The sequence below is a fragment of the Protopterus annectens genome, chromosome 3.part0 (genome assembly GCF_019279795.1).
Source record: "Protopterus annectens isolate FY-2018-M chromosome 3.part0, PAN1.0, whole genome shotgun sequence".
NCBI lineage: Eukaryota > Metazoa > Chordata > Ceratodontiformes > Protopteridae > Protopterus > Protopterus annectens.
The window spans coordinates 109,348,389-109,374,933 of NC_056731.1; the positions used below are offsets into that span (position 1 = coordinate 109,348,389).

Genomic DNA, 26,545 nt, shown 5'->3' on the forward strand with positions numbered 1-26,545 from the left:
CTTGTCGTATTATTACCTTTATAGGCGTAAATCTAGACACAGTCAACATGTCAGCCAGACTCACAGAGCAGAGAATAGCAGACATACACAGACAGGTCTCTCTTGTCTTGCAGAGCAACAAAGTCAAAGCCAGATTGATCCTGAAAGTTTTAGGGATTATGGCGGCGGCCATCCCTCTTCTACCATTAGCTCGCTTCCGTATGAGAATTTTACAATGGATGCTCTTCACACAATGGTCTTTCCAACGACTTCCAATGTCCCATCCTATTCGGATAACTCAATCGTGCAAGAATCATCTCTCTTGGTGGATCACATCTCCCCAGCTCCACCTAGGGAGACCTTTTGTCCCGTCCCCTCCGGTTGCTACAGTGACAACGGACGCCTCCCTGATTGGGTGGGGGGGGGGCATTACCAGGGCAGGACGGTCCAAGGCATGTGGCAACCTTTCAAGTGCCACTTGCACATAAATGTCCTAGAGATGAGAGCAGTGCTTCTAGCGTTGCAAGCCTTACAAGACTCTCTTCCCATGGGAACTATAGCAATTCAGACAGACAATATGTCTGTAGTGTGGTACATCAACAAACAAGGCGGAACCAGATCTTACCCCCTATGTCGAGAGGCACTCAGACTGTGGCAATAGGCGATTTCTTCTCAGCGGTTTCTGTTAGCAACGCACATTCCCGGGAAGTCCAATGTGATTGCAGACAAATTGACCAGAGCTATTCTCATGCCTCACGAGTGGTCTCTGAAGAATTCAGTGTTGGAGAAAGTTTTTCGAAAGTGGGGCCGGCCTTGCTGCGACCTTTTCACTACTCCCCAAAACAGCAAGTGCGACGATTTCTTCACCCTCTTTCCCCAACCAGGCCACCCCAGCAGAGACTCTCTAGTACACGATTGGCCCCGGGGACTTCTGTATGCCTTTCCTCCCTTCCCACTGATATCTCAGCTAATACAGAAAGCCATCGCTCAGAAAGCTTCCATGATCCTTATTGCCCCTTACTGGCCTCGACAGGTTTGGTTCCCGTTTCTTCACCGTTATCTGTTGGAGCAACCTTGGCATCTGGACCCAGTTCCAGACCTCTTGACCCATCAGTCGGGTCAGTTGCACCACTCCCTCCCTTCTCTGAACCTCACAGCGTGGTTCCTCCAATTCCAACTCTAACCAGGCTTCCTCTGATATCTCGCTCAGTTAGAGATATTTTGATAGCCTCTCATAAATCTTCCACTCGGAAGATTTATCATAGCAAGTGGAAACGTTTTTCCTATTGGGCGCAGTCAAAGAATATAGATCCTTTCACTGCTTCCATTCAATCAGTTCTAGACTTTCTAGCTGAACTTTTCCACTCAGGTTCGTCCCCGTCTACCATCAAAGTTCAGTTGACAGCAATATCGAACTTTCATGTTGGAGTCTCCGAGTCCTCCATTATGTCTCACAAACTCTGCAAAGCCTTTTTAAATGGAGTTTTTCTCCTCAAACCACCAATCAGGGATCCTCCTCCTCAATGGGATCTCAACTTGGCTCTGGCGTCCTTAATTCTTCCCCCCTTTGAACCTGCGGCTTCATGTTCAATAAAGTTACTATCTTGGAAAACACTCTTTTTAGTAGCTATCACTTCAGCTAGAAGAGTCTCTGAACTCCATGTTCTGTGTAGTCGTCCCCCTTATCTTGTGTTTCATAAGGATAGGGTGTCCTTACATACTAACCCGTCCTTTTTGCCCAAGGTAGCTTCACTGGCAAATTTGAATCAAACCATTGAACTTCCCGTGTTCTTCCCTAATTATTCCAATAGGTCAGAACAAAAGTTACACTTTTTAGATGTTCATCGCCAACTTAGGTACTATTTAGACAGGACCAAACAATTCAGGAAGTCTGATCAACTGTTTGTTTCTTATGCAGAAGGTAGAATGGGCCTTCCAATTTCTAAAGTATCTCTCTCTAGATAGCTTACTTCGTTGATTACCCTTGTGTATGAGATAAGACATCAACAATTGCCATCCAAACCCAGGGCTTATTCAACTAGAGCTTTAGCCACTTCTATAGCTTTCCAAGATAGGCTGCCTATTGATTCGATTTGTTCTGCAGCTACTTGGGCTTCTCCCCATACCTTCATTTCTCATTATAAGTTGGACTTGGCCTCTAGAGACCGAGCCAACTTTGGTTCCACTGTACTCAAGAGTCTGTTCCGATAGGCCACCCGGGATAAGGTGCTAGGGACGTGGTCCCATCCAGCAAGAATGAAGGCGAGATTGACAACTTAACATTTAGAAGTTATGTACCTACCATAACGTTCCATGTTAGTTATCTTCTTCTCGCCTTCTTTCTTGCGTCCCACCCTCCTTCCCCCTAGCCTGGACAGACCTAGAAGAGTTTTCTTTTGTTCCTTTTATGGAATTTCCTTGCTGGGCTTAGCTTTCAAACGAGATCTGAGGAGTTACCGCCTAGCATTGTGGGATATAGGGGAGCCTCGAGCCGGTGGAACTAGCTCTCGAGCTTTTAGAGTGGCTGAGTCGGAGCCGAGGATCGACTCCGAACCCATCCAGCAAGAAAGAAGGCGAGAAGAAGACAACTAACATGGAATGTTATGGTAGGTACATAACTTCTAATTTTATACCATTTCATACCTTCCCGCAAGAATGCGCATACCTGCTATATAAACAGCTGTGTAATGCTCAATCTCAATATTTGTTGTCAAGCGTGTACTTTTGCAGTGGACCCCATGCTTCCATGTGTCATTGTTATGCTTTAGTATTCAGTCAACACTTACACAAAGTTCTTCCCCATAATGCTCTTAAAAGTCTGGAGTGCATTGCTTGAGCTATGGCACCAAAGGCTAAGAACACGGCATGGAAATGACTTTTAAAATGTGCTTTGTTCCTCAAGACCCACCTGCTCTTTGTAAGCAGATTGAGTACTGTATTTATTCAAAATAAATGCATTGTGAATGATTGTCTTACAATCTTCTTCCGTCTCTTTTTGTAATCTGCGAGCAACCATGAGTAAGTTGGTTTACAAAAGCTCTTGGGTACTAGAGAAATGGGGGCCACTTCAGACAAGTGAGACTTGTCCAGATAATTACTCGCTAACTAAATAAATGCACACCCAATGCTTTTCCAGCTCCTTTATGTCAAAGTAAAGCTCCTTTATGTCAAAGTCAACTATACAAGAAAGTTGTTTAATAAAACAAACTGCTACTGTTGTTACTTCTGTCAAACCAGGCAAACACTGCAGCACATTAATGTCTTGTTTCTTTCTCTTTCAAAATGACTGCTTCAGGGTTAACAGCTGTGCGATCACTGCGTGCACGTGCTAGCATGTTAGAACTATTGCTCAGATAACGGAAAAGTACCGGCATTTTTTATAGCTTTGAGTGTATGGATCCCATTGTCCATTCTCTGCCTTACTCTTTGGAATATCCACTGCACCAAGGGTGTTCAGAAAGTATCTAGCCCCAGTTATAGCTCATTGCAGGCTACAGGATGCCTAATTTTTTCCATATTTAGATGACCTGCCTCTTTTTTACAGAGTCTTTTCCAAAGTGTCAGGACTCAATCTCTCTGTTGGGTGAGAGATCTGTTACACAATCTGGAATTCCATGTGAACATTCAAAAGCCTTTTTTGACTTCTGCTCACAGTATTGTGTTTCTGGGATGTCAACTAGACACCACAGTCCAAGGAGATTTTCTTCTACAGGAAAAATAGATCTGTATCTAGATTTATTTTTAGGGTTTTCAACTCAGGCTTTGGTCACTTGAGGGAATACCTCAGGATTTTGGGTCTCATGGCATCTGTGATTCTCATGATACCCCTGGCAAGATTCCACATGAGAAAGATACAGTGGTATCTGAAGTCTTTTTGGTTCCAGCACCGATACCCCATTTCTTTTCAGATCCCAATGCTGGAGTTTGTCAGAAGAGAAATCAGTCACTTGATGGAGACGTAAGATATCCTTTAATCCAGGTCTCCGCCTCTCCGTCCTTGTTCCAAAGCAGTCAATCACCACAGATGTCACAGACTTTGCTTGGGGAGCAGTTTCAGAAGGGTCAAACTGCAAGGTGTTTAGGACACCCAGGACAGATGCAAACACATAATATAAAAGAGATGCTTGCCCTGATCAACGTATTGAACTCTCTGAATCATCTTTGGTCCCCAGGACCTCTTCAAATTGTTACAAACAGTACCGTAGTCATGTAGTACATTGACAAGCAAGGGGGAACCAGGTCATACCCCCTCTTCAGACTAGCCATGTTCGCTTTGGTTATAGCTTCACAGTACAAACTCACTCTACAGATATTCTGCATTTAACACAACAAAACTGTGTGACAGAGAAGCTGAGCAGGACAAGGACAGACCTTCACAAATCACAAATGGAAACTAGATTGGGGGGTCTTCCAGGATTTGATCCATCTGTGGGAAATTTCTCAAGTAGACAGCTTTGTCTCCTCTTTGAACAATCAGCAGGCAAAATTCTGCTCCAGTGCTTCACACAAGAAGACCTGGAAAAGAGGTGACTTTTCTTTTCCTTCAGTAAGAATGTCCCTGCATGTTTTCCACCCTTTCCACTGATATCCAGGGTACTGCTGAAGATTCGGAAGGAATCCCCCAAGATCATTCTGGCGACTACCTTCTGGCCCAGGCAAAAGTGGTTCTCTCCTTTTGGAAGTGGCCATGGGCATTTACCACAAGCTTCCTCACAGACTAGCTCGACTCGTACAAGAACAGGGGTGCTTGATATACCCACAACACCAATCAACTTCTGTTGACTGCCAAGAGGTGATATGGTCTTATTTCCCTTTAAGCAACTGTTTACTGAGGGCATGCAGTAGGTATTAATGGAGGCAAGAAAGCCTGGTACTAGAAGATCATACAAAGTGCCAGGAATCTCTTAGTCATGTAAGAATCTCCTACACATGCTGGGATTCCAGGAGAGCTTACAGAAGTCTTGCCTGACTACTTTACACAAGATTGTTTTCATGGGTACCTCATTTCAAACAGCTTTTGTTCCACGTGAAAAATAGATCTGTATTTAGATCCATTCCCCAGTTTTTCCATTTAAACTAACTACTGTCTTAGCAAGGTAATTCTTCAGGATTGTGGGTCTCATGCCATGTGTAATGCTCATGATACCTTTTGCAAGGCTACACATGAGAAAAATTTTATGGTACCTGAAATCAATATAGTCCCGTCATCAGCATCCCCTGACATTACAAATTCCATTTTTGAGATTTGTGGAAAGGGAGATTTTGGGGTAGAAACGCAAAATTTTTCAAGCGCGAGGTCTACCAATCTCCCTTCCTGCTCCAGCAGTCAATCGGTCACAACAGACATCTCAGACTTTGCTTGGGTAACAGTGTCAGTGGGAATAAAAGTGCAGGGTCTTTGGAACAAAAAAAAGTAGACCAAAAACACATAAACATAAGAGATTGTGGCTCTTATAAATTTTGTCAATTCTCTCAACTATCTGTGGTCCCCAGGACCTCTACAAATGTTCATGGATAACACCGCAGTTACGTAGTACATTAAACAAGCAAAGGGAAACCAGATCTTACCTTTGCATAGACTAGCCTTGGCAGCCTGGGATATAGCTTTTCAGCATAGTTTCATTCTGCAGGCATCTTGTATAACTTCAGAGCAAAATTGTGTGACAGACCAGCTGAGCGGGAACAGGACAGACCTTCATGCATTGAAACTGAATCAGGAGGTCTTCAAGAATTGATACATCTCAAATAGCCCTGTTAGCCTCCACTTACAACAATCAGCTGTCAAAATTCTGCTCCAGGACTCCATTCAAGAAGGCATGGAAAACATATGCCTTTTTCTTTCACAGACTGTTTCCAGGTGGTTGTGTTTTTCTATTGTGTTTTTGTTACTTTCACCATTCCAGATAGGGTTAAGGCACATTTTAATACAGCATTAGCTTCTATGATGGCATACTGGAAAGGGGTGGACTCAAAAGGCATTCTAGAGGCAGCAAATTGATCCTTCATCTATACACTTACAAAGCAATACAAAGTGGATTCCTTTGCCAGGTCCAGAGCAGGCTTTACTAGGACCATTCTCCATGGGCTCATGGACCATTATCCTTCCATCCTTCCTTCACCCAGGTTTGGTAAGCTGTGGTAGTCTACCAGTAGGCTGCTACAGCAGTGAGAATGATGAGCACAGAACAGTTGTGTAAGTTGCACCTAACTACAGCAGTATATATTCTAATTATTCACTGCTCCAATAGCAGCACCTACCCACCATTACCCTTCTTGTATATAGTTCTTGTGTGATATAATGTTAGATGTAGTTATTTATAACTTGGTTTGTTCAGGCTGAGTTCCCAATTTTTTGTTGGTAACAAGAATGTCTTGAATATTTTTAGTCATTCTTGCTGTGTATGTAATTTTCCTGTAAAAGGGCTAAGCCTGTAAGCAGCCAGAGTGAAAGTGGTAGAGAGGATGAAAGCTGTATCCTTGGCAAAATGCAATCCATAGGCTACTACAGCAGTGAAGAATTTGAACGTCTACTTTTATGGGTAAGTGCAGCTTACACATCTGTACCTTTTTTCATTGCAGTTTGGTTATCTGAAAGAGTCAGCAGCCTTTCTCTCATTTTACCATCCAGTCTACCCTCAATATCTTTCCTCTTAATGGGTTTGTATGTTTTATGTTGGGGTTGATCATACCCCTGCTGCAACATGACTCCCTCTGGGCTCCATCTCATCCCCCAGTCTGCAAGCACAGCTTAACAGTTCACTTAGGGGGGTTTAACACCCTGGAAGTAAGGGTGAGCAGCTCACATTTTATGTTTGTAGCAGATGGTATCTTGCAGGAGGTGAGTGATTCTAGAAGCCACAGGTGCTGCTTGCAGAGGCAGACATAGTTTTCATCAGGTTATGGTCCTGTCCCCCTGTGTGAGTGCGTCATATAAGAGGCTGACCGTAGCCAGAAGGCATGGCTGTTGAGAACTGTGTTGCCCTTGTAACAAGGATGGCACTGCCCCAGACCTGCCCACTTAGGTAGCCTACATTGCCACCACCACCACCAGAATCATTATTAAGGGAATGATTTTTAGGTGTATTGGCAGTCTAGAAGCCCATGTCTGAAATATTTGACTGTATATATATGTAACCAGGTGAGTGGTCTAGGCTCATCCACATGTTGACCCGTAACTCTCCCCCATGAAAGGCAAGCAGTCTGTCTTTCATCCCTTCCTCACCCCCTCCCCGTTTCAACAAGCACCCGAGCGACTAATTGAGCTCTGGTCACCTGAGTTGCAGTCAGGGCTTTATTTTTCTATGCCAATTGACCTAGCTACACTACCCATTGTATCTCATGGTAAACTGGGTTTCATGCAGGCTTTTATTTTAAGTTCAGCCTTTCTGGATAATGTCTCTTTTCATTTACAGATGCCACCTGTGGTACCAAATCAAGCCCTCCTACTACACATGTATAGTGTTGTGGAATTTTGGTTCCCATTTTACTTGGATAGAGTTTGCTAGAGTCTGTTTGGCGCATTTTGTGGTGCCAGAGTTTTGTTGACACTGACTGCTATGAACTGAACATTTTAACCAGTTTAAGCTGGTGTTGCTTTTGGTTGCTGTATCCTTGTATTCAAGTGTACTACCTAAATTATGTAGCTGTAGCCTTCAGTGCTTTGATAATTGAGGCCCAAATATGTATGAGAATTGTAGGTGACCTTTGTGTTCAGTTTATTAATTGCATTTGTCTGTTATTTACATGATAAACTGCTGTATTTCTTTATGATTGTCCACCTCACTAAATTATATGCATCACCATATTTTATAGTTTTTGTATTTGTATTTTTGTAACTGCTGTTTCACTGTTTCTTAGCTTACTTTGATGTTTAATGTTTGCCATGCTAAGAGGCTGAGTATGTCGTATTTACTGTATTTAATGTATTTTCGTGTACATTGGTGCTATTCCATCACAGATTGATTTATAATTTCTGTGTTAGTAATTTTGTTTGCTTATGTATGCTTTTTTTTTCTTCTGAAATGTATAGTTTCCCAGATCTCCTTGCAAAGTACTCCTTTTTGCAGAGCAGTCCCACATGATCAACACTGTAAAACGAAATGTATTCCTACCTTATACCTGGTAGTACATAAATTTTATGTTTTAGCCAGAAATATTTATTTAATATCAGAATTTTAAAATGAGTCAGTTTGTTTCTATTTAGTTTACTTTTTTATCTCAAAGCTTTTCTTTATCATTCTTTGTATCGTAAATCCTATAAATGCTTGTACTTTATTTAGAAAATCCTGTGTGACGTGGCATTGGTAGTACGAGAAAGAAGAATCCCAGCTCACCGTGTTGTCCTTGCTGCTGCAAGCCACTTTTTCAACTTAATGTTCACTAGTAAGTCTTAACGTATTTTTATTTAATGGGTATATCTTTTTTTTTTTTTTTGCTGGATTTATGTAGCTGTTCAGCAATGCCTTGGGACAAACTTTCAGCAGCGGATTGTAAAGTAAACAACTCTGCCATCTGCCTCTGTCACTGCTCAGTCCCGTGAACACTCAACTGTATTGCATTGTGAGTGGTATAATGAAAAGGTAACATTTGGGAGGGGAAACATTTGTTGGCCTGTTTTTGCTTTTTCATAAAACTTTTATAAAGTTCCACTTTTAATTATCAATCTTGGCTGTCATCTTTTTTAAACGCCTTTATTGAATCATCACTTGTGACGTAGGCAAATTTACATTTACATAAAAGTAATCAAACTGTACTAACAAGTTCACATTTATGCTTAACATATATTGCTACGTATCATATAACCTAAGTAATATTGCATAAATTATTCAATTCCTGCCCCCCCTTTTTAACAAGAAACATCTTTATTAAACAGGTTGTCAACCTTTCATGTCAAAAATTCTGGACATGTACGTGAAAGCAAAATGCGTGTAATGTTGGTACCCGACATGCAAAATTTTGCTTAGTAATGTTTAGATTGAAGAGAGACAATCAATATTATTCTGGTGAATGAAGTAATCTTTACAATATCTGTGTTACTGAAGCCTGATGTATTGAAAGCAATGATCAGTGCTTAGAAAATTCATACATTTTATGAGAAAGCATTTTCAGACAAAAAAAAACATAGTTTGCTCCATATAGGTTTATGAATACATGCTCACCACAGCTCTCACCCTGCCGTCTCCCAAATATGGAACACTTATTTCTCACAATGTAGAACAATGGGAAAACTGTTGAGCACTTACTTGTGACTTCAAATTGGAATCTTACAGTATGGTTATTAATGGTTTCTTTTGATGAGTTATTAGAAAGCTGTATTATTTAGTATTATTTTCCATGGATATCTGTTAAATAAATCATAAGAATAAATGTCTGCCAGACCCTTTCAATGTGGAACTGTGTGGGGACATTAACTTTTTAAGACTAATAATGAGGTACAACTAAAAAACATGAATTGCCCACAGTTATACCTGTCAACCTATTGGTGCACAAAATCTGGACAAAGATCCAAAAATAGGGAGAGATTTTAGGTATTAGACTTATAAACATAGAAAGTTTTCATAATAACAGTTTTTGCATTAGCATGCATTTTCTGAAGGATATAAAGTAAGAAACTCAAATGTATCTGTATTTAGTGACTTTAATCGTCAGCAGTTTGCAAGAAAACTAGTACATTTATGAGGAAAAAACAAAAAATTTGAGGTAAAAATCTGAACAGTTGAGAGGGGTGCCTACAGTAGACTTCATGGACACCTGTCAAACATCTGCATTCCCCACTCTGGACTGTATCTATTTCTCTGCCCTAAAACATGTCAAGCACTGCAGGTGTTTTGGTCAAAATAAAACTGTGATGTCATGGTCTAAACTACTGCCTTAGTATCACAGGCTGACAGAAATTGGGGTCTCACTGTATCCCACAGCAACAAGACTGGTTACCTGTTCTGATGTGCTGGGCCTTCAAAACCCGCATTATGCCCGATGTAAGCCCAGGACACAGTCCTTCCCTAAGGAACACCATGGTATGTTGTACATTGTGCCGCTACTGCAATACAAAAAGTAAGAACCGAAGCAAAGAATGATCTGTGCAAACACAAACTGAAGCAAGCATTCTTTGTACCGCCATCCCTGTGCTAACCATAGACTATAAAAAACAATACCGCTTGAGTTTGTGCGCCTCTGTACCAGACAGGGAACATACTCTTTTCTGATTGACAGGAGGACAAAAAGTTTGGACTGTGTGCATGTGTGTGCTTGAGACAGATAGACAGCTGGATGCATGACTGGTGGTTCGCTGATTAATGAAAGTGTAAAGCATTCTTACACTGAAGTTTTAATTTAAAAGTTTGCAAAAAAAAAAAAATAATGTTAGAAGTTAATGTTTGTTTAGTAAGGTAATCCTCTACTTTTATAATTATATTTGGTGAAATTGTTTTATGCAGAAATGGTGCACACACTGAATTGTTGAAAGCAAAAATTCTTGACCGGTGAATTAGTAACATAAAAGCACTCGTACAGCCACGGGTGCTGGAAGATATTGAAGGGTTAGCAGTCTACTACCGTGACAGAAGTGAATACCTGTTACGTATGAGCATCATTAGTACCAGCTTCAGTTCTACTAAAAATAATTCGCCAAACGTTATGTACAGCACAACAGTTGAAGCTGTTCAGTCTAATGTTGTCAGCCCTTAGTTGTCCATATTTATTCTAATTTGCTAGTTCAGTGCTGTATGAAGGTGGCAGAAACAGTTACACCTAAACATGCTCTCCTGTAGATAATTGATTTTAATTTTTCTGGACAATAAGCTGTACGGAAAAGCAGTCTTCATATTCCAGCCAGTGTCCCTTAATTCCAGACAGTCCCGAAGAATTCTGGAAGGTTGGCAACCCTATTATTAAGCCATCACTTACGACATAGTTAATCTTACATTTATATAAATAAAAAGAAACCACACCGACACAATCCTAGTTGCAAGCATTTTACATTACAAACCATAATGACACAATTCCCAGTTGCAAACATTATACATCATTTTATAATCTACCCAATCATTTTCAGTTAAACATTACATAGCTCATTTAAGTCCTGCCTTCTTTCCTCTCCTAATATGTATTGTTCCCACAATTCCCATTTTTTCCTATGTAGTTTGCTCCTACCCTTTTTTAAAGATCACAGTCTTGGCTCTGACTTTGAAAGTGGTGCAGTGGGTAAGTGTTTGCATTTATCCTTCAAAGATCTTACTTTTGGAACACTGTTCTCGCAATTGCAAGCTCCCATGCTCTTGAGGGCGGGGAAGAAGCATGTCTCCCACCAGCATAATATTGTGTCATCCTATGCCAGGCTAGTATGTTATGGCAGACCCCTCCTCTCCGTTTTTTTGCCAGTTGCACATCACTGATAACATAAGTGCACACACTTGTTAATGTACTACTCATGCAGCTAACTACAAATTAATTGTGACACCTCGCATGCATGATTGTCTTAGTTGTGAGTGGTAAGCACTGCTGGAACTAGTTGGTTGGAAGGTAAGTTGACAGCTAAGTGTTCACAAGCAGCACGCATTTAAACTTCCGCACACAGTCCCTTTCAAAAGTAAAGTACAAGCAGTACACAATTTGAAGCACCCTGACAGAAATAAGTGAGGGTAATGTTTAACAAAATGTACACAAGCTTTCAAGTTAAAGTACATTTCTTGCCCCCATAAAACACTTTCTGACCGTTTAAACTTACATACTGAAGTACAAGTTCTCAATATTAGTGCACTTTTACCACACAATTATCCTCCATAATGAAAAAAAATAAACCCACTTCGAAAAATAGTGTTCCCTGACAGAAAACTTCCAATGTAGTAAAAATGCGGAATGTGATGTTGTCCTGTCTCTCCTTCATTCTTGTTGGGTTTGGATCCGATCCTCAGATCAGTCTCTCTTTTTTTTATTTTCATGCTCGAGGTCATTTGCCAGCTCGTGGCTAACTCCCTATCCCAGCATGCACTGGAACCATCCCCAGATCTCATTTGCCACTAAACGGATAGAGCATTCGTCTGCTAGCGCTGGCCAAGTACAACTTCTTTGGATAATTTTTAGTGAGTAATTCTTGGATAACTTTATATGTGAAGTTGTTTTATCTCGCTGTTCATTCTTTACTGATGGGTTTGGAGCCGATCTTCGGCTCTGACTTGGCCAACTGCAAAAGTTCAAGGTCTTCAACCAGCTCGAGGCCAACTCCCTATTCTATGATGCACCCTGATCTTCCCTCAGATTTCATTTGCTGCTGCAACTTGATAGGATGTTCACCAGTTCTGGACAGTGAATAACTTTTCTTTGAATGTTAATGCTAGTTTTAGAAAAAATGTAATAATTTAGCATTAATATAGTAGTGTGTAGTTTGTTCTTATAGTTAGATTTAGATTAGATAATTAATCTTTAAGGCTGTTTTTTTGTTGATTAGGACTTCTATTCTCCCTATCTCTCTTGAATTAGCATAGTGTGTTTAAGAGGAATTAGTGGCTGCGTTTTTTAGGCCTTTTATTTCTCTTTTCTCTTTAACTGTAAGTGTGTGTTGGCTCTTTCGTAAGGCATATAGATATATATTCTAGCATAGTTAGTGTGTTTAATAGTTTTAGCCCATAATTTTCATGGGGCACAGAGTTTCTTCCCTGTTAGAGTGTGTTGTTTAGCCCTTCTTTATTTACAGGGCGTATACTTGGGTTCCTATCACTTAGTTGAACTTGTTCAAGTTCGAACCTTATATGGTCGAAACCATAAGTTCGAACTTGTACAAGTTTGACTGTTTCAACAGAAATCTCCATAAGGGAAGGTTTCCGTTCTGTTGAATGAGGTGTGATCTTGGATTTGTATATTTAAGTAGCAGGGGGTGTGGGGGGCGCAGGGGGGCCCTGCTTACAACAGTTTATTTTGTTTTTCCTTCTTTTTTTATTCAGAGTCGAAGTTTTGTAACTTCGAATGGAATGGTTCATACATTTCGTGTTCGAAGTTATAAAACTTTGACTATGTAATATAGACCCCATATACTTACCTTTACTTCCTATTTAGTAAAGTTAGTGGCAGTGCTTTTAGGCCATTGCTTTCTACTTCTTTATTAGAGTTAGTATACTGTGTGTGGTGTGTTAGAGTGCAATTGCAGCCCTTCTATTTACACAGGGCGTATAAATAATTTCTGTGTGTACTGATTTGTTAAAGCACTTCTCCTACAAGGCTTGAATAGTTGTTGTGTGAATTTTTTTTTTTGCTGTTGTGCAAGATGTCACACCAGGAAAAAGAGAAAGACAAGTCTGGCTTCAAGACGTGCCCTAGATGTGGGCAAAAGATGTCCATAACTGATGGACATATTGAATGTGTTTACTGCTTAGGTGAGGTTCACCTGCAAGAAAGCTGCTCTATATGCCACTCCTTCAGCACATGAGAGGAAGAGAAAGTTGATGGACAAAGGTCTGCTTAAATCCTCATTTCAGGAATCCTTGGATAAGCCAGACAAACACTCAAAGAAGATGAAGCCAACAAAATCTCCATCTACATCAAAGTCAGCTTCCAGTAAAGCATCGACATCTGTTCCACAGACTTCGGAACAGACTGTCGTTATGGTTAGGAGCCAGTCCCTGACCTTGGAGCTGGTATCTCCTACCTTAAAGTCCCCTATACTGCAATCTGTGGCTTCGTCACATTCCTCACTGGCCTCAAGTAGACTGTCTGTCTGATTTGAACATGGACCGTGTGGTGAAGAAGCTTCTATAGATACCGGCACTAGCAAAAATTTTACCGGCACCAACCCAGGGGGCTTCGGAGCCGATCTTAGTTCCTCCTACATGTTCTGTTCCTCCTCTGACTTGCATGGATGTTTCGGAGCCGGAGAGTGTGGAACTGATGATCGTGGACCCTTTGGGTCTGACATATTCTATAGGTTTTTCGGCCCTGACTGGCCTGATACCCTCGACGCCGACACTCACCGGTCGGATCCGGGGAGGACAACTTGTCAGTGCCGACTTTATCCAACTTTATCTCTCAGGGCTTCGGCTCGAGTGAGCTCTGCCCCGACCTCTGGCTTAGAGCCCTCTGTACCCGCGCAGACAATTTCCATTGGTTCTTTGGATCCGATGAATTCTTCTTGTCGGGACTGAGGGGCCTTCGAAGCTAGGAGGAAGGCTTTGTTTGCCCTGACAGCCACTCCATCAGTTTGAGCAGCTCCCTCCCTGAAAGAACCAGTATCTGCCTCTTCATCACACGCTCCCTTGAAGTGTAGAGATCCTGAGCCTCAGGAAGCTCCATTGGGTGAGCCATGTTCTTCCGAGACCTCACCAGAAGCCCCCACTGAAGAAGTGCTTAGGAAGAGAGACTGCAAGAGGAAGCATTTGGACTCCCCACAGGAGTCAGTCACTTCGGATACTGACTTGGATGAGTCAGAAGGGTCCCCACGGTCCCCCTCAGAAGTTATCCCCTTTGCAGATATCTTGGAGATTCTTAAACGGAGGGGTGGCTGGAAATCCCTTAACCCTTCTAATGATGAGTCAGTTCTCCTGAAGGCTTTTGGATTTCAACCCTCCACCTCTTGGGTGTCTCCACCCTTTGATGAGTTGCTGGAATTACTCACTTGAAGGGTGTGGGAGTTCCCCAGACACGACGGAGCCTGTCCCTAGGAAGCCTAATAAATTTATTACTAGCCCACAAGACAGACTTTACCTTACCAAAGGAGTACCGGTTGATGCTATGGTGGTGGCGGCAGCCATCAAGAAGGAATTAACAGAGGATTCTTCATCTGTTCATCCTCCTAATAAGGACTCTAGGATTATGGACGGATATGGGAAGCGTATGTTCAGTTCAGCGGCCTTCTTTCTTCAATCGCTGACCTACCTCACACATTTTACTAGGTTACAAAGGGATCTCCTGAATGAGCTAGGAGATACCCTACAGGGTTCAGTAGCTGGGGGAGTTTCGGACAAGGTAACTTCCCAGCTCTCCACTCTTAATTTGATAGTGAACTCTTCCATGTGTCTGTTGTCTTATGCAGCTGATGGTACGAGCAGGACAGAGGGTACAGAAATCGCTCTCGGGAGACATTCCTGGATGCGCTTGTGTTCCTTTGCTTAAGTCTTCCTTCATTAACACCCCCTTTAATGGTTCATCCCTTTTTGGACCTAAGGTTAAGGAAACTCTTTCCAGGCGTGAGAAAGACCTTGTCTGCTGTCGGTGTATGTTTTTCTATCCTGAACAGACCTTGCCCCAAAGGGAGGGGCAGTGGAAAGATATGGTTCGATCTTTTCAAAACACTCGTGGTGACACCCCCTCTAGAGGCAGAGGAGGAGGTAATAATGGAAGAAGCCGCCCATGCAGCAAGGGGGGAGTCCACAGAACCAGGGCGACAGAGACCAGTTCTTTGGCAAGCCCTGTCAGCGCTCCTGAGAGGAGGCCAGACTGTCCATCTCTGGAGGCAGTCTGGGGATGCCTATTGTTGTACCTAGATGCTTGGCTAAAAATAACAAAAAACAGCTGGGTACAAAGCATAATATCCAAAGGAAACTCTGTTCCCTTTGCCACTCCACCCCCTCTAGTAAAATAAAATCCCAGATGTTCCACCCAGTCACAGAGACCTAGCAGCCTTAGAGGTTCAAAGGTTGCCGGACAGAAGTCATCCAGCCAGTCCCAGCAAACCGAAGAGGATCCGGAATCTACTCAAGGTTCTTTTTAGTTCGAAAGAAAACAGGGGACTGGAGACCTATTCTGGACCTAAGCAGACTAAACAAGTCAGTGAAAAAGATGAAGTTCTGGAAGGTCATGCTTCAGTCAGTACTTCCCTTTCTGGGGAAAGACATTTGGATGTGCTGTATAGATCTTCAGGATGCGTACTACCACATGAAGATGGACAGACCATTCAGGGATCATCTATGCTTCCATTTAGGAGCCAGTCATTATCAAATTTGTGCTCTGCCCTTTGGTCTCACTACAGCCCCCAGAGTGTTCACCAAATATATGGCAGTAGTCACCGCTCACCTGAGATGGTTGGGATTCCAGGTGTTTCCATATCTAGATGACTGGCTCCTCACTGCCGCCACCAAGTATCAAATCAAATCATGCGAGGGACACAACCTTACACGTATGCAATCAGTTGGGGATTACCATCAACTTAGAAAAATCTGCCTTGTCGCCATCGCAACAGACTGTCTTCATAGGAGCCAAACTAAGCACAGTTTCTAATTCTACCTCCAGAAAGAATTTCCCTCTTACGAGAACAAGTATCAGACCTGCTTCCAAGAAAAAAAGCCCCAGTCTCAATGGTACTCAAATAGCTAGGATCGATGGCAGGAGCAATCATTGCCATTCCCCTTGCACAAATGCATATGCGAATTCTACAATGGCTCTTATTCTCTCAGTGGTCCTTTCAGGAACTTCTAGTGTCACATCAAATTGTCATAACAAATGTGTGCAAGAAGGATCTTCAATGGTGGCTGATGTCTCAGCATGTATCTTAGGGACGTCCATTCTTTCTACCCAGTCCCATAGCCATGGTGACCATGGACGCTTCCTTGATTGGGTGGGTGGGGGCATTTTCAGGATAGAACAGCCCAAGGCACGTGGAAGAAACACGAGGCTCATCTGCATATAAATGTCCTGGAGATGAGAGCGGTACTTCTAACGTTGCAGTCCTTTCAAGACTCTCTACCTCTGGGAACAACTGCAGTTCAGACGGACAGCATGTCAGTAGTCTGGTACGTCAACAAACAAGGAGGAACCAAATCTTACCCCATGTGTCGAGAGGCCATGAGAGCATGGCAGCGGGCAATCTCCTCCCAGCACTTTCTGTTAGCAGTGCACATCCCGGGGAAATCCAATGTGATAGCAGACAAGCTGAGCAGGGCAATCTTACTGCCTCACAAATGGTCCCTGCAAAAAGTAGCAGAAAGGATTTTCCACAGGTGGGGCCAGCCTTGCTGTGATCTTTTTGCCACCCCAACAAACACAAAATGCAGCTACTTTGCCCTAATTCCCCAACCGGGGGAACCCCCAAGGGATGCACTGGTGCACAACTGGCCCCTGGGTCTCCTTTATGCATTTTTCCCCTTCCCTCTAATTCCCAAGGTATTACAGAAAGCAAAACATCTGAAGTTGTTAATCTTCTTCCTATTCATCACTGATGGGTTCGGTTCTGAGCCCTCGGAACAGAGTCAGTCTAATACCAAGCTCATGTACACCAAAAACTCTCGAGCTAAGCTGCTACCCACAATGCCCTTCTCCCAGTTACCTCAGATCTCGTTTGCTGCACACCATATAGCAGTGTTTCACTGAGCTCTCCAGCTAAGTGTTGTATTTTTTCAAAATTTTCAGTATTTTATAAGTTTTTTCTCTTAAAAACTCTACTCCGTACTTAACCAGCTCTACCCACGTGTATTTTTTTTTTTTTTTACCATTGTTGGTAATGCCCTTCTTTACCTTTGTGGTATTCTCAATACCATTGTTGATATTTTCTTCATTTCTTTCCCTTCTCTACCCCTTTTTGGATTGTTGAATTGTTTTTTTTTCTGAGTATGTTTGAAAAGAAAGGGACTTCGGGGTTTAAGCATTGCGCTTCCTGCAGTGGTAAACTCCCCAATAGCGACCTGCTTGAGGAATGTGTATATTGTCTGGGGGTTCCACACTTATCTGTGAAACCTCCCTGTCAGATTTGTGTCAGTTTCAGTCAGCAGATGCTGAATGAAAGACAAAATAAACTTATTTTTAAAGACCTGCTTCCTTCTCCTTTTTCTGAGGCTCTTTCTGCATCGGAGGTCTCAATCCCTCCATCTAAGGACAAAAAATTCCTCATTCTGACCCTTCTTCACCATCCAGTGGTAAAGGGCAAGCCTCATAAGCACAATGTGCATAAGTCTTCCACAGAGCACAAGATTGCCTCCTCGGTTCCGACCACCTCGGCTCCGAGTTCTGCTCCAGTGGCCTCTAAAGATATTGCAGTGACATCCACATCGCCGCCACCCTCGGCACTGACTGTTACGGTTCCGACTGTGATTTCAGCTCTAGCCTTGTTGCCTGCCATTACCTCGGCACCGATGTCTCGCATCTCTGTTCCGAGATCGGTACCGACGACTTTGGAGCCGATAATGACTTCCACTCCAGCTATTCCATTGCCCCTGAGACTCCCACGTATTCTCCTCCCTTGGACCCTTTGGTTCCTAGTACCATAGCTCTGACGTCTGCGGGAGGACTCCTCTCCTCGGCGTCGACAGTGACCTTTTCTGAGGCCCCTTTGGGTTTTGGTTCTCTCCTTCCTCAATCTCATGTTTGGGGAGTGGAACCCCCGGCTCCAGGTACGGTTCCAATTGCTTCATTGGTTCCATCTTTGGACCCGGGGGGGTGACTCCTGCTCCAGTTTTGCTTGAGGCTCCATCCCAGTGAGCGGGCCATGCGGAGCGGGGTGTGACCCCAGTCCTGAGATTGTATTCCTCAGTTACGGGCTCCCATTCCTCTTCGGGCGGGCCTGCCTTCTGGGTGATGGAGAGAGTGCTTGCTTCAGGAAGCACTCCTCCTACTTCGGACATTCCCCCCTGCTCCTTCTGAGCTGCAGCTATCAGAGGCCACCCCACAGGACACCAAGAGCGCAAGCCTCAGGAAACTCCTGTACAGGGTAACTTCCTTTCTGAGTCTTCTTCAGATGCTCCCACTGAAGAACCACCTTGGAAATGGACATGTAAGAGGAAATGCATGGAATCCTCAGAGAAGTCCCTCACTGAGGATATGGACTACAATGATGGGGAAGGGTCCCCATGGTCACCCCTTGACAATGTCTCCTTTGGAGACATCCTGGAAATTTGAGGCATAGGGGTGACTAGAAGCCCTCCAATCCTTCCACGGAGGAATCTGTATTCCTGCAGGCCTTCCACTCTTGGCCCTCTACTTCTTGGATGACCCCCCCCCCCCGCCGATGAGTTAGTCAAGCTCATCTTGCTGCGGGCGTGAAAGAACCCTGATACCGTTGAGGCCACTCCCCGGAGACCAGACAAGATACTCTCCCCTCCAGAGGAATAGCCCCATTGATCTAGAGGCTTACCAGTAGACGCTGTGGTGGTGGTGGCTGCCACAAAAAAGGACCTTGCAGAGGAAAGTCCTGCTGTCCATTCGCCCAACAGAGAGTCCTGGGTGGTGGACAGATTAGGGAAGCAAGTTTTTGCTTCAGCGACCTTGGCTGTCAGGTCTCTGAATTACTTGGCACATTTTACGAGGCTCCAAAGAGATCTCATCTCTGAACTCTCTGGAACCCTTGTGGGTCAAGTTTCAGATGGGGCACATGATAAAGTTGTTTCCCAGCTTGCTACCCTAGAGTCGATTGCCAACTCGTCCTTGAGGTTGCTGTCCCATGCAACCGAAGGGGCGGCTAGAGCTGTGGGTGCAGGTGTAGTTATGAGACGCCACGCCTGGATGCGCATTCATGACCTCACGGACTCCTTCAAGTCTTCCTTCTTGAACGCCCTTATCAAACAGTCCTCTCTGTTTGGTTCTAAAGTGAAGGACACATTAGCCAGGTGCGAGCAGGATGGAAAAACCTTGTCTGCCACTGGCCTACATTTTTCCAAACCTCAGCACTCTTTCTCCAGGAACCAGAGAAGTGGAAAGATATGGCACAAAAATTCTCAAGGTCCTTACCGTAGTGCACGTGGTGAGGATTCCCCCAGAGGCATAGGGGGTTCCAATAATGGAAGACGCCCCTTTCGGGGCAGAGGGGGTCCCCGAAATCAGGACTCCAGGAATTCTTTCTTCGGGTGACCTTATCAGTGCTCCTGAAGCGCTGCCTGGTTGCTTTCCTCGGGAAGCAGTCGGGGCTCATTTTTCTTTGCACCAGGCTGCCTTGCACTCTATTACAAATGATCAGTGGGTGCAGAGGATAATTTCCAAAGGTTATTACATCTCTCTAATCTCTCATCCAAGACCTCCAAAATGCCTTCCTAATGTTCCACCCAGTCAAAGGGAAGAGGCAGCTTCAGAAATAAGCAAGCTGTGTCTAAAACAAGTCATCCAACAAGTCCCCCCAGACCAGTGCGGATCCGGTTTTTACTCAAGATTCTTTTTGGTGCCAAAAAAGACCGGGGACTGGAGACCCATTTTGGATCTCAGCCAACTAAACAAATCAGTAGTTCAGACCAAATTCCACATGGTCACAATACAATCGATTCTCCCATTTCTTTGGGCGGGTGTGTGGATGTGCTCGATAGATCTCTGGGATGTGTATTACCACATCAAAATGGACAAGCGCTCCTTCACTTCCAGCTGGGAGCCAGTCATTACCGATTCAGAGCCCTGCCATTCGGTCTCTCGATGGCCACCAGAGTGTTCACGAAATGCCTAGCAGTGGTGACAGCTCATCTGAGACTTCAGGGATTCCAGGTGTTTCCATATCTAGATGTTTGGCTCCTGTCCGCCCCCACCAAGCGCCTACTGGTCAGGGCCCTCCGCTACACTCTAGTACTGACGGAGTTCCTAGGCATCCCAATACACTGGGAAAAATCCAACCTACATCCCACCCAACAATTGGAATTTATAAGAGCAGTATTCAATACTCGAGCCAAGTCTCTCTTCCTCCTCACAGACTTCAGAGATTAAGGTTACAAGTTTAAGTGATACTCTGTTGAAGGATGGTGTCTGTAAGGGAAGTTCTACAGGCTCTGGGGTCTATGGCGGCAGCCATCCCAATTGTCCCCCTAGCAAGATTGCATATGAGACTACTGCAATGGCTACTTTTGTCCCAGTGGATATCCAATCTCCATCCTCTGAACTCGCAGATCCTCATCACCATATCCTGCAAACAAGATCTCTTCTGGTGGATGAGAACAGATGAAAATCTTTGGTGCCACCCCTTCCAGACTCCCCAACCCAATGCCACGGTGACCACAGATGCTTCCCTGATGGGGGGGGGGGGGGGGGGGGCACTTCCAGGGAAAGACGGTTCAAGGCACGTGGTCTAGCTTAGAAGTCAACTTGCATATCAATGTCCTGGAGTTGAGTGGTGCTGTTAGCGTTGCAGGCACTTCATCTGCTCCTTCCATCAGGAATGATTGCAATCCAGTCGGACAATATGTACGTCATCTGATACATAAACAAACAGGGAAAGACCAAATCCTACCCCCTATGTAGCAAGGCTATGAGAATTTGGCATTGGGCTGTAGCTTCCAACTGCTTTTTAATTGCAACGCATATCCCAGGAAGCTCCAGCGAGATTGCGGACAGGCTGAGCAGATGCATCCTCCATCCACACGAGTGGTCTCTCAACCCGAACGTGACAGCAGAAATCTTCAGCTGTTGGGGCCAGCCTTGCCGCAATCTTTTTGCTTTCCCCTTCAAACAAAAAATGCAGCAGCTACTTTACCCTCTTTCCCCCCAGACGGGGAGTCCCCGAGAGATGCTTTGACTCACAATTGGCCCACGGGTCTCCTCTATGCTTATCCTCCGATACCTTTGATACCCCTGTTTCTAAGGAAAGCAATCCGGTTGAGATGCAAAGTAATCCTCATTGCCCCCTTCTGGCCTCGACAAGTGTGGTTTCCTTTCCTCCTGCCTCATCTGTTATAACCTCCTTGGATCCTGGGCACTTGTCAGGACCTAATATCTCACCCTGAAGGGCTGACTAACCCGAGTCTAGCCACTCTCAAGCTGACAGCTTGGTTTCTCCACTTCCGTTAGTCGCCAGGCAGGAAACCCTCTCCTCACCTCTCTGTGATATTATTCTGGTCTCCCTTAAACCATCCACCAGAAAACTCTACAGAGACCAATGGAAAATATTTGCTATCTGGTCTAATAATCAGATGTTAGATCCTAACTCCTACAGCTGCTATACTTCAGTATCTTTCTGAGTTGTTTGACATTGGGGCATTAACTTCTGCTATTCGAGTCCATTTAGCAGCCATTTCCAATTTCCCTAACGGCTCGGATGACGTTCCTCTTATCTCCACCCGCCTTTGCAAGACCTTTCTCAAGGGAGTTTTCCATAGCAGACCTCCTATCAGACAACCTGTGAAGACAAGAAATCTCTCTCTGGTTCTACAGTCTCTCTCTCTACCCCCCTTTGAGCCTGCTGCAACATGTGATCCTAAATTCCTGTTATGGAAGTCATTGTTTTTGCTAGCGGTCACATCAGCCAGATGAATATCTGAGTTACAAGCCTTATGCATCAAGAGCCCGTATCTAATCTTCCGTAAGGACAGAGTATCCCTTCGTACTTACCCATCCTTTCTCCCCAAAGTGGTGTCCGACTTCTCTGTTAACCAGTCCATTGAGCTCCCTGTGTTTTTTCCAAATTATTCCAACAAGGGAGAATACGGTCTACATTCATTGGACATACATAGACAACTACGCTTCTTCCTGGACAGGACTAAGTCCTTCCACAAGTCGGACAAACTTTTCATATCTTTTTCTGGTCCAAGAATGGGATGTGCTGTATCAAAAGTTACTTTATCAAAATGGCTCATAGATTGTATTTACTTTTTCTTACTCCCTAGTGAATTAATCTAAACCTGTTCAAATCAAAGCTTGTTCAACTAGGGCCATTGCAACTTCGGTTGCCTTTCACCGATGACATTTGTGCAGCAGCCATTTGGGCTAAACCCCATAATTTCATCAAGTATTACAAATTGGATTTGGTCTCCAGGGGAAGAGCGGCCTTCATCTCTATGGTTCTCAGGAATGTTCTTCCATAGGGGCCACCCAGGTTCTCCAAGTAACTTGGGATTCCGTCCCATCAGTGATGAATAGGAAGATAACAACGTCAGATAAAGAAGTTATGTCTTGCCATAACATTTCATTTGAGTTGTTGATCTTCTTCCAGTCATCACACCCTCCCACCGTCCCCCACTAAAGGCTCCTGGTGGATCTTCTGGGTCCTTGTGGTGTTTCAGGGTTTCTGCACAGAAATGGCCTCTGTTTTGTTCTATATGTTGCACGCAAACTCGATCTGAGGTAACTGGGAGAAGGGCGTTGTGGTTAGCAGCTTAGCTCGAGAGTTTTTGGTGTACGCGAGCTTGGTATTAGGCTGACTTGGTTCTGTGGGCTCGGGACCGAACCCATCTGTGATGACTGGAAGAAGATCAACAACTCAGATGGAACGTAATGTAAGACATAACTTGTTTTTCTGGGAAGGACAATGATACTAATAGCCCTTTACTGGCCTCGGCAAATTTGGTTTCCCTTCCTTCAGCCTCATCTTTTGGAAGAACCCTGGATCCTGGACCCAGTTCCGGATCTGTTGACCCATTCATCGGGGGCTCTTCATCCTTCCCTTCATTCCATAAACTGACAGCTTGGCTGCTCCAATTCCCACAACAGCCAGGATTTACAACCTCTAAACTGAGGCCCAACATATTATAACATCCTGTCATAAATCCTCTACCAGAAGGTTATATCTTAGCAAATGGAAGAGATTTTCTTTATGGGCCTCTCAAAATGATGTTGATCCTTATTTAGCTCCAATCCCATGTATATTGGAATTCCTAACTAAACTTTTCAATGAAGGAGTGGCTGCAGCTACCATTATAGTTCAATTAGCAGCAATATCAAACTTTCATTTTGGTTTTGAAGGCTCCAGTGTCATGTCGCATCAACTTGCTAAAGCCTTTCTTAAAGGTGCCATTCATTTGAGGCCACCAATCAGAGCTCCAGTCATGCCATGGAATCTAAATTTTGTTCTATCCAGAATCATACTACTGCCTTTCGAACCAGCCTTGTCCTGTTCTTTGAAATTCCTTTCATGGAAGACTATTTTTGTGATAGCCATTACTACTTCTGCTCAGCAGATTTCTGAGCTGCAAGCCTTAACCATCAAACCTCCTTATCTGATTTTCCATAATGACAGAGTTTCACTCAGAACTAATCCATGCTTTTTACCAAACGTTTGTTCAGAAGCAAATCTTAACCAATCTATTGAGTTGCCAGTTTTCTTTCCCCAATACACAAATAGGATGGAACACATGCTGCACAAACTTGATGTTCATAGACAACTCCGATTTTACCTAGACAGAACAAAACAGTTCAGGTCAATGGATCAACTCTTTGTTTCCTTTTCAGAGTCAAAGAAGGGTGCCTCGGTGACAAAAGTAACCTTGTCATGATGGCTATCAGATTGCATTTCCTTAATTTATAATTCACAAAATGCCCCCTTGCAACAAATCGTAAAGACCCACTCTACTAGAGTTATTTCAACCTCATTAGCCTTTTCTGCGAGATTACCATTAGACTCTATTTGTGCAGCAGCTACCTGGTCAACACCTCATACCTTTATCACTCATTACAAAGTAGGCAAGGCCTCCAGGGATAGGACGTCTTTTGGTTCCACAGTTCTGAGGAATATACTCTTGTGAGCTACCCGAGAAGATGGTGCTTGGGATGCTACCCATCAGTAAAGAATGAACAGTGAGATAGAAAAGCACAACTTCATATAAAGAAGTTATGTACTCACCATACCGTTCAATGTGAGTTGTTCATCTCATCCTCGTTCTTGTGTCCCACCCTCCAGCCCCCATCCAATCTACTTGAGGCCTGGTATAGAATGCTTTGTCTCTTATCCAGCTCTCCGAGTGGCATAAATAAATCTAAAAAAATCCCACCAAGGCACAAGAAATACTGGAAAAACTGCAAAAGGTGCCAAGGGATACGAAGACCACCAGCCAAGTGATAGCGAAGGGTGTTTATTCAACCAAAACAAACGTCTCACAAGTACATTAATGCTTCAGAAATACAGCCCATTTTCATTCATCACAAACTTCATCAGATTCGGAACTGAAGTTATATTTTGTGACTGGAAAGATCTATGAAAGTGGAGTTCTTGATCCTCTGTCCGTGTTATATAAGAGTACACAAAGAGTTATCTCTTCAGGAGTATGTAATAAATGCGGTGTCGTGCTTTCCGACTTAATCATGTAAAAATGAGTGGCATATTTATACTACTAAGTAGTCACACAGAAAACAAGATCTGAGGGAAGATCAGGGTGCATCAGGGAGTTGGCCTCGAGCTGGTTGAAGACCTTGAGCTTTTGCAGTTGGCCGAGTCAGAGCCGAGGATTGGCTCCGAACCCATCAGTGAAAAATGAAGGCGAGATGAAAAACTCACATGGAACATTATGGTGAGTGCATAATTTCTTTTTTATAGCTTAGTGTATCTACTTGTTAGTATTTTTGTATTTAGGCTGTTTCTGATATTTGGCCGTCGGTTTTTCACTAGGCCTTGTGTTTTCCCCTTCCCGTCCTGTTTTAAGTGTAGTCGGTGTGTTAGTGCTACAGTTCATTTAAATTAGAGAACTGTAACAGAGCCCATTTAAGTTAGAAGGCTGTGTCCTTGTCTTTTCTTTGTGTGTTCTGTGTCCTCAATAGCTTGATCCCTTCAAGTTAGAGGGTTAAGACCAATTAAAAAAAAAAAAAAAAGTTTGTTACTCAGTGTTACTGTTGTTTTCTTCTCTTTTTCACCTTAAAAATGTCCAGTAAAGATTCTAAACTGATGGGATTTAAAGAGTGTGAGAAATGCAGCAAAAAGATGCTCCTCAGCGATAAACACACCCTTTGTATTTATTCTCTTGGGGCTGTCCATGTCCAGGAGTCGTGCTCTATTTGTCAGTCTTTTAATCATAGAGCCCTCCTGGAGAGGTAAACTAAGCTGATTTTAAAAGGCCTACTTAAAACCACGTTCTCAGAGACACTGGAAGAAGGTCTGGGTTCATCTAGGTCGGATAAGTCTCCTTCTGCAAAGTTTGACAAGTCAGACAAGTCTTCAAAATCTGGAAAAAGACCTTCCTCCTCTTCATCCTTGAATCCAGCATACAAGATTCCTCGACTGTCCTCCTCTGATCAGAATTCTGTTGGATCAGGCAGAACTCTCTCGGCTCTGACATCTTCTTGTTCGGGGGCAAGTGGAGTTTGAGCTTAGGAGCCAGTCCCCGACCTTGGAGCCAGTCTCCCCTATTTTGAGATCGCCCATTTTACAAAAGGCTAAATCTCCCACTCCCTCGACCTTATCTTCTAGGAGTCTTTCCAATGATGATGTGGATCGGGTGGTACAGAAGCTTTTACAGACACCAGTGCTGACCAAATTACTGTTGGATCCGACCCCCAGGGCTTTGGATCCTACGACATCCACTTCCTCTGCTCTAAGTCCTCCTCCGATACAACCACTGGCTTCGGAATCGGAAGATCCTAAGTTGGTACTAGTGGAAGTATCTGATCTGAGACCCACCAAGGGTTCCACGGATCCGACCACTGCTCGGACTTCCTTGGTTCCATTTGAGCTGGACGGGTGTAGGAGATGACACTCTCCAGTCAGGTCTGGGGAGGCATGTCGAATCAGACAAGCTGTCTGATCCAACTTTGCCTCTCAGGGCCTCGGCTCAGGTGAGTTTGGCTCCTACCTCAGCCTCGGGTCCATTATCTTTGGTTCCAGGGGGGGATCCATCGGCTTCTTCGGATCCAGGGATAGCCTCTGATCCGGGACAGGAGGGCCTTTGAGGTCATGAGAAGGGTGCTGTCTCCAGAGACAAGTCCATGGTCCTCTTCGGATATTCCTCGCTCTGGAGGATCGGTGCCTGGTTCTTTACCC

General features: G+C 43.9%; 1 protein-coding gene across 1 annotated transcript in view; it reads left to right on the forward strand.

The window, feature by feature from the left end:
- KLHL7 (kelch like family member 7) overlaps nucleotides 1-26,545 on the forward strand; it is a 1,243,755-nt gene that overhangs the window by 23,831 nt on the left and 1,193,379 nt on the right. Inside the window, exon 2 of the mRNA XM_044064614.1 lies at nucleotides 8,259-8,361. Coding sequence (XP_043920549.1) covers nucleotides 8,259-8,361 — 103 coding nt within the window. The remainder of the gene's footprint in view (nucleotides 1-8,258; nucleotides 8,362-26,545) is intronic.